Source organism: Sebastes fasciatus, chromosome 8, assembly GCF_043250625.1.
Source record: "Sebastes fasciatus isolate fSebFas1 chromosome 8, fSebFas1.pri, whole genome shotgun sequence".
In the NCBI taxonomy this organism is placed as follows: domain Eukaryota; kingdom Metazoa; phylum Chordata; class Actinopteri; order Perciformes; family Sebastidae; genus Sebastes; species Sebastes fasciatus.
The window spans coordinates 33101631-33113100 of NC_133802.1; the positions used below are offsets into that span (position 1 = coordinate 33101631).

General features: G+C 43.3%; 1 protein-coding gene across 1 annotated transcript; it reads right to left on the reverse strand.

Annotated features, from left to right (window-relative positions):
• Positions 1–929: 929 nt before the first annotated feature.
• rimkla (ribosomal modification protein rimK-like family member A) lies at positions 930–11070 on the reverse strand. Its single transcript, XM_074645179.1, has 4 exons — positions 10807–11070; positions 8759–8845; positions 6159–6362; positions 930–4745 (listed from the first exon to the last, which is right to left on the reverse strand). Exons 1-4 carry the CDS (start codon positions 10919–10921, stop codon positions 4246–4248), a joined length of 906 nt encoding a protein of 301 aa, XP_074501280.1. The 5' UTR covers positions 10922–11070; the 3' UTR covers positions 930–4245.
• Positions 11071–11470: the final 400 nt, after the last annotated feature.

Here is an 11470-nt window from a genome sequence, read left to right on the forward strand (position 1 = left end):
TCCGATTTCCGCATATTCCCTTTTTAATTTTTGAGCCAAATATACATTAGCAGCATGTTTGGAGTTAAATAGTAACATTGTGCTCTGTTGTGTGTCGTTGTTGTCGTACACAGTGACTAGTCCAGAGGTCCCTACATGTTTGTTCCAGGCTGACCACACAGGCCAATGCACTTTCAATCATGATTTACATGTTTTTCTTCCTTCCTCCCCTGTGTCACTAGCATGCGGTACCCATTTCTCTCAGTAGCTTCCATATCCACTTTATCATGGCTATAAATACCAAGCAGAAAGAAACCCACCTGAACTGGGATCATGGCTCAAACCATTGCTCCCAGAGGACACCAGACAATGAAAAAGGCATTGTGAGAGTTGTCGGGGCACAGTAAAATGAACCTGAAATGGCGAGATGTGCTCTGTGTGCGTATGGATGATATGTGTGTAAACTACAGATTTAAATAACAGGGCTGTAAAGAGAGAACATTTCACTCTTTCCTATGGCTGGTCTTGTCTTGAAAATGATATGTGATTTACACGTACACATGTGGAATGACACAGGCTTCAATAAAAAAGAAAAAGAATTCGGGGGACAACAACTGGAGATGGTTAACTTACTCATAGAAGCTTGTTTCTGTTGGGATGTGGTTTGTTGAGCCCACCAGCCCTTTGCATGTCAGGAGAGTGGACATTTCACAGTTTGTTTTGTCAGATACTTTCATGATATAGACACCGGACAACATCACAGTAGTGTAAATGGTGTTATTCTCTCAGTGGAGCCACTGTGATCACTTGACGGCAGACTTTAAAGTCAAAGCTTGCCTTTTCCTTTCCTGTTGTCTGGCGAGGTTTAGATTTGGCACCTTCAAAGCAGGCCCAAACGTTCGATTCCAGGCAGTTAGTAACTTCGGCCCACAATAAAAGGAAAATAAAAATCAAGCTTCACAGCGGTTTCACTTTATTGAGACAATATTAGTGCACACAAACCACTTTTTTTTCTTCTTTAAAAATACCATAAATTAGGAAGAAAACAAGGAACAATATAAAACAAGCAAGGAAAAAAAGTGCATGTTAACCATGGTATACACCACATTGTCTTATACTGTAGTTTACAACCTTTTTTTCATTGTTGTTTGTGTCTGCCTGTTAGGTATGTGTAATGTTTCTGACATTGCTCGGATGGATATGCCTTTTGAAGGGGGGTCAGGGGGTGAGATCCAGGCTGCTTCCCTGAGTTGTGTTCAACAGAAAGGGTTAAACATGGACGTCACGACGTAGAACAACTTAGGTTTTACATTTGTGCTTTTTGATCTGTAAATTATTCTGGATGAATGGCGTTTACCCTACGTCTACGTTCTATTTCAGAAGGCGTACAGGAGGTAAATCGACAGGAACAAAAAAAAAAAAAAAGCGAGAAGCTCTTGGCCACTGAAATCCCTGGATTTATTATTTCCTTTCTTCTCTAAGAAAAAGAAAAGTCACATTCTATTCAAAAAAGAGACTGCAAAAATATAGTTTCCCATTTTTGTATTTGTACATCATGCCAACATGTTTTTTTCGGGTTAGGATCATTGTTATAAAAACAAAACAAAAGTGAAAACAACAAATCTACAAATCATATGACTTCATAAACACATCTAACCAAATCCAGAAATATTAGCACCAAATTCCAGGTTCAACCTTTTTCAGTATTGCAGGTCTGTAAAACAAACAGGTTCCTCCACAATAGCTTATGAAAATGTCAATGTTGGCAGTTATGTCAGCCGTTTCCAGTTTCATCAGCTGGATTCTAGTAAGCTAATTCACGACCTAAATATTTACAAAAAAAAGCTAAAAAAAAGAAATAAAAAAAGAAAACACAACTACCTTTTCAGCTCTTCGACATAAAGGGAAGGAACACCTGGTGTATCGGGGGCCGGTTGAAAACCACAAGGCTGATATGTACTGTATGTTTGAATATCTATGTCGTACTATGGCAGTGAGAAGTCACTGTTTTGAGGTATATTTTGTTCGCAGGTGTAGACGCAGCTTTCACACTCGTGTGTCGTGTTTCCTAAATATGTCATCTGAGCGAGAAAAAAAAAAAAAAATGCATGTGTTTATCATAAAGTGCTAGACATTGAATGGATTTTTAAAAAAGCAGCAGACTGCTGCCGCTGGTAAGGCTAAATCAAACAAGCTATCTAGGAATTTAAAATTATAAAATCGAGTCATGGCACTCAATTCATTTCATATTCCAGCCTCTTAAACAGAACTGTTTCTTTCTGCTACCTTGCTATTACATTTACATTAGCCCGCTTCATTCACAGTGAACAGAGGTTTTAATTGATGGACACCGTGTTTAGCACCCCGGGGTGATTTTCTGCTGCTCTGGGTTTGTAATCTGGGGTTTGATAATATTCTTATTTACGCATGAAAGGTAAATCATTCTGACAGCACGACGTCAGCCTCTTATTCACTGTCAATGAGGCGGCTCCGGCTACGTTCTCATGTTAGTGATTCAAAATGATATTAGAGTTTGTGTAAACATTCGGTTGTAGTAACATGTGACATACTGTGTCGTGTAGTGAATTCATCTCTCAGTAAATTTGAAATTCCTCCATCTCCAGTTGCTGCAGGACGGTCCCCATCCTGTTCTGTGTCCTTGACTACACTGCTACATTGGAGCTGTCAGTATAATGTGCCTAGCTGGCGTACATCAGACCGGCACATACGGCTACTTCGCACAAAGTCAAGGCCGCGCCCCCTTTTTAGGGGAAAGAAAACCGAAGATCTCACAGACTTCAATGCAGTTTGACGTGTGTTTGGGTTGTAATTTTCTATGCATTCATCTCTTGTTATGCGTCTTGTAATTATTTTGCGACCTTGCCTGAACCCGAGCGTTCGTTAATAAATGAAGGTCGATCGCCGTCATGTCCCTTCAGCCTTCCCCCGTCCAACACAGTGGACGGATATTCCTTATCCAAACTTCTCTACATATCTGATTGTGTTGTCTGTACAAATCCAAGGTGTTAAGATTGAGTTGGAGACGACAGTCTGACGCTGCTTAATGTATGACTGTATTACTGCAGCAGCCTCGCACTCAAGCTAACCTTAACTAGCCATGCTAATCACTGTCACCAGCATCATTTAGTGATTTACCACACTGACAGTGAATACTCATGTATCGTATGAGCCTCAGATCTCAGTGTGAAAGCCTCAGTTAACCCGCTACACAGCAGCTTTTCGACATTTCTGTTTAATGTGACGCCGAGTTTCTTTCCCCCAAAAGGGAGCGCAGCCTCGGCGATGACGCCATGCTGGTGTGGTCTATAGCTTGGAACCATAAAGCCCCTCTATTAAATCTTTTTTAGGACACGTCAGGGGAACAAATTGAAGATCAGCGTTGTTGGAGTTATTGTTGGTGCAACCAACTACACAGCAACTCTTCAGCATGGCGTTATTACTATTAGCGGTTTGTTTAAAGCAGAAGTTTAGAGACATGTTTCAACTTCTTCTCTTTACTCTGTTACCGGCTACGAGGGACACGGGATTGTTTTCCCCCAAAAGAGGGCGTGGTCATGAGAGCCGACTCTGGATGACGTATTGCCGGTCTGATGTATGAGGATGTATTCCTCTCCCAAGGAGCTCATCACTTGAAAAAAAACAAAAAAAACACTTCATTTCGCCTCCAATCCACCAACCCTTCAGTCTCAGCAGGAAAACCCTTTCTTAATGAGAACATACTGTAGATTCTCCGTTAAATAATACGGTAAAGTAAGGATACAAATATGGCAGGTGTTTGCCTTTTATGGGAATCCCACACCCACCCCAAAAAAACACCTTCACCCTCACTATTTTGCAAAATAGAGGAAGTAGGAGAGGCCAATTTGGCAGTTATCTTGTGTACTATATCCCCCCCCCACCCACCATGCTGCAGTGTGAGCTAAGTTTGGCTGGTGGGGTTTGCAGTTTGGGTGGTGAGGTGCAAAGCGAGGAGAGTCAGGGGAGCAGCCTCAGATCTGTTATTGTTGCAGGGACTTAGTAGGAGAAGGCTCATGTTTTGGTTGTGTCTGTATGCGTGTTCTGTTTTTCTCTGCTCTGTGTTTTGATAGTTTTTGGATTGATATGTGTGTTTGAAAGGAATGTCTGTTGCCATGCGTACAGGTGTGTGTGTTTCATATGTATTTGTAGTGTGTGCGTGTGTGTGTGTGTGTGTGTGTGTGTGTGTGTGTGTGTGTGTGTGTGTGAGTGCATGAAGCTGCTTGAATCTTACTCAGTCAATAATTTGATCTCATTGGCGAGAAGGTCGTTGAAGTTGTAGGCTGGATCGGGGTCGGGGGCTGTGGACTGGCGGGGCGAGGACTGAGAGGGCTCAGCCAGCTCCGGGTCGCTCTCGCTGGAAGTGGAACCCACGCTCATGTTGCAGACGGCCTCGGGCAGCGAGCCGCCGCCGGTGGGCACGGTGCACACCTCCGGCTCGCTGCTGGTCTCGCTGGTGTTTGACACTACGGACAGCAGGGACATCTTGCGGGTAAGGCGGCTGGGGAGCATCGACAGGGCGAAGTCGGCGACGATGCCCGCCACGTCCATGCCGCAGGCCTGGTCGAAGGCGATGAAGCCCACGTTGGCGTTGGCCTCGCAGACCACAAACGAGCCGTTGTTGAGCTGCAGCAGGTCGATGCCGCACACGTCCATGCCGAGGATGTTGGACACCTCTATGGCGAGCTGCTTCCCCTGCTCGCTCAGTGGGCACATCATACCTACACCACCTAACAATCCAGAGAGAGAGACACATCAAACTGGTTAATACTCACCACAATCTGCGCTTCATTCACATACAGTATATGTGGATGATTTAAGAAATACCACACCAGATCCACCTACAGTCAGTGCAAGTGTCAACATGATCTGTTTCATAAATGCAGAATAATCTGATGACTGGTGTCCTAAATATGTCACAGCGCATTACAGCCTCAACTAGACCAGAACTGCTCCTCCTCTGACACCGAAAATCAGTCTCATCAGCTGGAATACTGTCACTTGATGTCTCCGGGGCCGATTCAGGACAAGCTTGTTGATTTGGCACGGCCTCCCAAAACTGGTTTATATACAGTAGCAGATGGAGCGCTGAACTTGATCAAAAATTTAGAAAGATGCTATGACCGTTAAATATCGTCCTCATATACAGGAATGATTAGAGCAACCCTGTGACACCTTAAAGCCCTGATCAGACAGCGTGTTTTTGCAGGTGGAAAACGTGAGACTTCCTTTTGGTTGCCTGATTGGACAGAGTGTTTTTGCAGTTTGCTGCGTCTTTTTATTTGATATGTTGCTAGGCAACCACTAAATGAGTGCTAATGTTACCTTACTACAAACCATGAACTGCACGCGACCCAATAGTTAATAGCAACTCACCCGACATCTAAAGTACCGCACTAAATTGCCTCCAGCTGTTTTCTGTTCAGATCACGGTACCTACGGTTGGTAAAGTCATAAAACTCCGGCAAAAGTCACCACAATGAGAAAAAAACGCAAATGACGTCGGGCGCTTTTCCACTTTTTTCAACTCGAGGCGTTCAGGGTACTCCTGTATAAAAACAAGGTGCTCAGCAACGCAAAAGCAGCGAGTAAAAACGCTTCAATGTCATTGAAAACAATCACTGAAAGACGCCCCAAGCTGCTAAAACGCACTCTGTCTGATCGGGGCCTAAATGTGGCACACAGGTCTTTGTTAATAATTAATGCCAGATCCCATAAAATCCAAATAATACATAAAAGACAAAAAAATAAATAAAAACACATTCAAAATAAACTAGTCTTGCAAACTTAAGAGCTTCAATTTGCACAGCAGAGATATATCTTTAATTCTATTTGATTGTATTTTTTATTTCTTTTATTTAGTTGAAAGTGGTTGGTATGTATATTTATATAGAGATTTGTAAATACTGTACCTACCTTGTGTCTTTTTTTGTGATCTATGTAAATTGCTGCTGTAACACCGCAATTTCCATTTTGGGATCAATAAAGTCAATCTATCTGTTCCAGTGTGGCAGTGCTGTCATTGTTGGTAACTGTAATGATGTGGAAGGGGGAGCGAGATCAGTAATGTGATATGTGTGTGTGACAGTGCTCAATAGTTTAGTAATTGGGTGCGTCATCATTGACTCTCGGCGTCTGCCTACCCAGGGAGCAGTTGCTCTGCATGCGACCGTCCGTGGAGCAGCGTAGCATCGAGCCGATGACGCGGCCGCCCACCAGGACCACCCGGACATCGCGGCCGTGCGACTCCTTGACGTACTCCTGAAACAAGTAGGGGGTGTCGTGGCGGATCAAGTGGCACAGGTCTGTCAGGTGGTGTTTGTCCCGCGCCAGGAACACGGCCTTGCCTGGTAGAGGGAAGGAAGAAAGGAGAGATGAGCTAGTATTCAGGCTCTCGGGAGAATGTAGACTAGAGCAGCAAATAACAGTTATTGTTGTTTGGTCTGTAAAATGTCAGAAAATGATGAAAAATGTGTTTCCCAAACCCTAAGATGACGTCCTCAAATGTCTTGTTTTGTCCACAACTCAAAGATATTCAGTTAACTGTCACAGAGGAGTAAAGAAACCAGAAGATATTCACATTTAAGAAGCTGCTATCTTAATAAATGACTCAAAGCGATTAATCGATTGCAGCTCCGATGTAGACTTGTTTACATTAACATGAAATTAATATGCCTGCCGGGTCTGACATTTACGTAACATTAGTTGAGGTTGGATAACTTCCTCAAAGTTTTGCTGACAAGTAGCTGCTTCTTCTGCTGACCAAGCGTCCTGCCAGTCCCCGTGTGTCACGTAATAGACGGGACGCTCCTCTTAGCAGCCACAGAGGTGCTTCTCACTGAGGTTAGAAAACGCCTGTTTTAATTAGTACCACTTGGCTGTGTCTCCTGCTTGTCAAGGCCTGATCCAGCACCGGGGAGAATATCTTGTGATTGCTCAGTGTGTGTGTGTGTGTACATTGTGTGTAGGTGACAATCCAAACAAGACGACAAGGCGAGCCCTCGGTAACATCACAAAGACGTGAAGATGGACAGTGGCAGGCGTACTTTACAAAAACAAGACAAGCAAGGAATCATGCTCCTGTGACTCAGCGAGACACATGACTACTTTGTATTACTGAAACATTGATTTGGAGATGCCTTTGTGTGCACAATGTTTTGAATTACAATATTTTGTATTCCAACAACTGGCCAGGATGAAATGTGGGATGTTGTATTGACCTATTAATAGCAGTGAAACAGCCCTTTATAGCTGTTTTACAGGCCTTTGTATTTGCTCAAGAGAAGGAAGGCAAGCTGGACTTCAGCCAAAGACAATGGTCAACCACAGAGGGGAGGAAAGCGGCCCTCGAGACAGGGGACTCTATAAAAAGGGTCAAGTTAGTGGTTGACCAACGGCTGCTTTCCCTAACAATGCGTTGTGACGGCAGCCTGGGCTAGCCAAGGTGCATTGTTATTCCTTGGCGAGCCAGTCATGTGTCAATAACTTTGAATAGGAAGAGGCTGAAGGGCTAAATGGGACAAACTTCCCACACCAGCCCCCTGTGAATTCATAGAAAATGAGGAAACTTACTAGAAACAGAAGTGATTAGCCGAGCAGCCACGCTGCGATCACTACAGCATTAGCATTGTGTGGTTGTTGCAGCACCACAGTCCTAATCATTAACACTCTGTCAATGAATTTCATGTAACGGTGACTGAGCTGCCATCAGGGGCCTGCAGAGTAAAGATTTTTGAGGTGTGGTGTAGTGCAGTGGTTCACAAACTTTTTCACTTCAAGAACCCCTAAACGGACAAATTAGACCAACATTTGATAAGAATGGGACGCATGATTGTTCATAGTTAATCATGATTAAGTTCAAATTAATCACACATTTTTCATCTGTTGAAAATGTACCTTAAAGGAAGTATTTAATACTCTTATCAACATGGGAGTGGGCAAATATGCTGCTTTATGCAAATGTATGTATATGTTTATTATTGGAAATCAATTAACAACACAAAACAATGACAGATATTGATCCAGAAACCCTCACAGGTACTGCATTTAGCATAAAACACATGCTCAAATCATAACATGGCAAACTGCAGCCCAACAGGCAACAACAGCTGTCAGTGTGTCAGTGTGCTGACTTGACTATGACTTGCCCCAAACTGCATGTGATTATCATAAAGTGGGCATGTCTGTAAAGGGGAGACTCGTGGGTACCCATAGAACCCATTTACATTCACTGATCTGGAGGTCAGAGGTCAAGGGACCCCTTTGGAAACAGCCATACCAGTTTTTCCTCGCCAAAATTTAGCATAAGTTTGGAGCGTTATTTAACCTCCTTCTCGACAAGCTAGTATGACATGGTTGGTACCAAAGGATTCTTTAGATTTCCTAGTTTCATATGATACCAGTATCTTCACTCTACCTTTAAAACTGAGCCTGCTACAACCAACAAGTTGCGTTAATGCATTAAATAAATGAATGCAGTTAAAACGGATCTGTGTTAACTCGTTATTATCACGTTAACACGTTGACGGCCCTCGTTATTACAGAGAGTATATGAAACCCATGACCAAAATACTCATACATTCCGTTACTATAATAATAATATAGTGAAAACAAACTATTCCCCTTTTTGCTGGGGACCCCCCAGAATCCCCTCAAGGACCCCCATTGGGGTCTGCGGACCACACTTTGGGAACCACTTGAATAAAGCTGGTGACAGGAAGTAGAAATAGACTGCTGGTCTTACCTCTGTGGCCACGTGCATTCTTCACCACCACGGGGTAGCCAAGCGGCTCCGCCTCGTCAATCATCTTACGGAAGTTGTCGTGCCCTCCTGGGAAATGCCCATGCACACATACACACACACACACACACACACACACACACACACACACAGAGGTGTAAAAATACATGAAAAGATTGTTCTTGTTCTGATAGCACGCTTCACACATTACAGCCGACTGAACACAGGGGTGGGGTGGGGGGGAGGGAATGTGGCCTGTTGCTATGGCAACAGAAGTGACTCAAAAAACAGCGAGGCTTGTAGGAGTGTTGTCCTGAGCTTGTACTTATTTTGCTGCTTGCTTGATTCATGAGATTGGAGCAGAGCAGTCACTGAGGGATGCATTAATGTGAAGCAGCTGACCATCTGACACTGACTCAGAATGGCAGCTCGTAGCAACAGATGTGCTGCAGCTTTCTCTGCTTCGGCTTCGAGAAGCAATTGAAAAATGTGTCAGAAAATATTGAAAAATGGAGGGTTTAATAGCTTCTTTCTCCCTCTGTCTCCCCGTCTCCTTCTCTTTGTTCGCCTGGCATTCGGTCATGGGAACAGATGTGAACTACCCTGTCGCACAGGGCTTTTTCCAGATGTGCTGATTCACATGTGTTTTCAGTGAGAGGAGGAGAAAGAACAGAGAAAGAGAGAGAGAGAGAGAGAGAGGACTGCCAATGTGGGTGCAACCACGTCATAAGCTGCTGAGGTGGAGAGCAGGAGTGAGGCATTGGCATCTTTTATTTTGAAAAATCATGAGGGGGCATGGGGTGGGGCATTGGGGGGGCGGTGTTACATAAGCTCTCCAGCCGCTCTGCATGCATCGCCTGGCCTACTGTGCACAGAGACGAATGGAATGTAGGCCAAACACCCCCTCCTCTCTCTCTCTTTCTCTCTGTCTGTATCCTTCTCTGTCTGCTCCCACAAACACCACACAAAAAAAAAATAAAAACAGAAAGAAATGTTGGTGTGTGGCGTTGGTCGCCCGCCTCTGTTTTGTCTTATGAAATCAACTAACCACAACAAATAAAAACAGCAGTCTGGCTTGTGTTGTGAGGGCCGCAGTAGTAACTCTAAATATACGTGGTTTAGTGGACGAGCTATAAGGATTTAAGCAGGTATGTAAATGGGATTTTCTCTCTGTTGTTTGAGTAATTGCAGTGGAGTAGTGCTCGTCTGACTGATGGCTTATTAATCTGTTATACAGAGACGTGGACTAAAGCCTGTGATGCAACTAATGTGATTGAAATGTAAAAAAAACAACATGACACAGCAGTGCTGGTTTTTATGCTAATATTCATTTCATGTAGATGATGCAGTTATATTCCCTTATAATTGGTTTATGCCTACTTACAGACAATGTTTACATCTTTATTGTTTCACATAATCTATAGCTGCAACTAATGATTATATTCAGAGTCGATTAATCTGTTGATTATTTTCTCGATTAATCGATTAGTTGTTTGGTCAATAACATGTCAGAAAATGGTGAAAAATGTGGATCAGTGATTCCCAAAGCCCAAGACGACGTCCTCAAATGTCTTGTTTTGTCCTCAACTTAAAGATATTCAGTTTACTGTCATGGAGGAGTAAAGAAACCAGAAAATATTCACATTTAAGAAGCTGGAATCAGAGAATTTAGACTTTTTTATTTTAAAAAATGCCTCAAACTGATAAATCGATTATCAAAATAGTGTTTAATAGTTGACGACTAATCAATTAATCGTTGCAGCTCAATTTCACATGCATGAACCTAATTGACTAAAATACAAAAACTCATATTACTGACATAAGCAGCAACAACTGTTCCCTACATAAAGTTCAACGCAGTGTGTGCTCTGTACGTGTCGTCCACACAGTGGGAAGTATTAATAAAGCCAGTTGCATCACTCATTCATCAACTGACTCGCTGATTATAGTGACGAAGAAGCACACTGCTCCAGTCATCTTAGTAACAACAACACGGTGCTACCACAACACACCATCACTGTGAAGAAGATAAACGTCAGGTATTGATTTACCGTAGGAGAAGGTGTCAGGGAGAGGCACCCCGTGACCCGCCAGCTCCTGAAAGGTCCAGAACTTGTTGACGCAGTTGAGTATGGCCTGAGGACGGTTGATCAGCCGGCAGCCCATCTTCTCCAGGTGGCGTAGAACGGTGATGTCACTGTCTGACTGCACCCAGGGCGTGGGCACCCGTACCACCACCACCTGTGGATACGACGTCACCAATTCCTGCTCCACTCGCAGACCTGGAGGGTGAGGTGAAAGAAAAGATGACCGTCATTAAACAGAAAATGTGTTAGCATTGATTTAGTTTGCTGTGGGGATACAAATTAGAAAACAAACGTGGGACCTGAACCTCACACATATAGTTATGCTGCCTTCGAATAGAACTGGTGAGCTTGTGGTTACTTCATGGGAAGTCGTGTACACATAATGCCTGGCAGCGGCAATATTAACGTTACTGTCGCCGTCTAGAAGCCACAGAGGCTAACAGCAAGCGAGCAAACGGGTAACGTAATGCAGGACACACAAAGGCATAATGACTAAATATAACAATATCAACAGTTTCTTAAGACATATTATAAAATTACAAAGATTCTTTTTTACTAAAATTAACATATATTAACTTATTAATAGGGCTGTCAATCAATTAAAATATGTAATAGCGATTAATTGCAA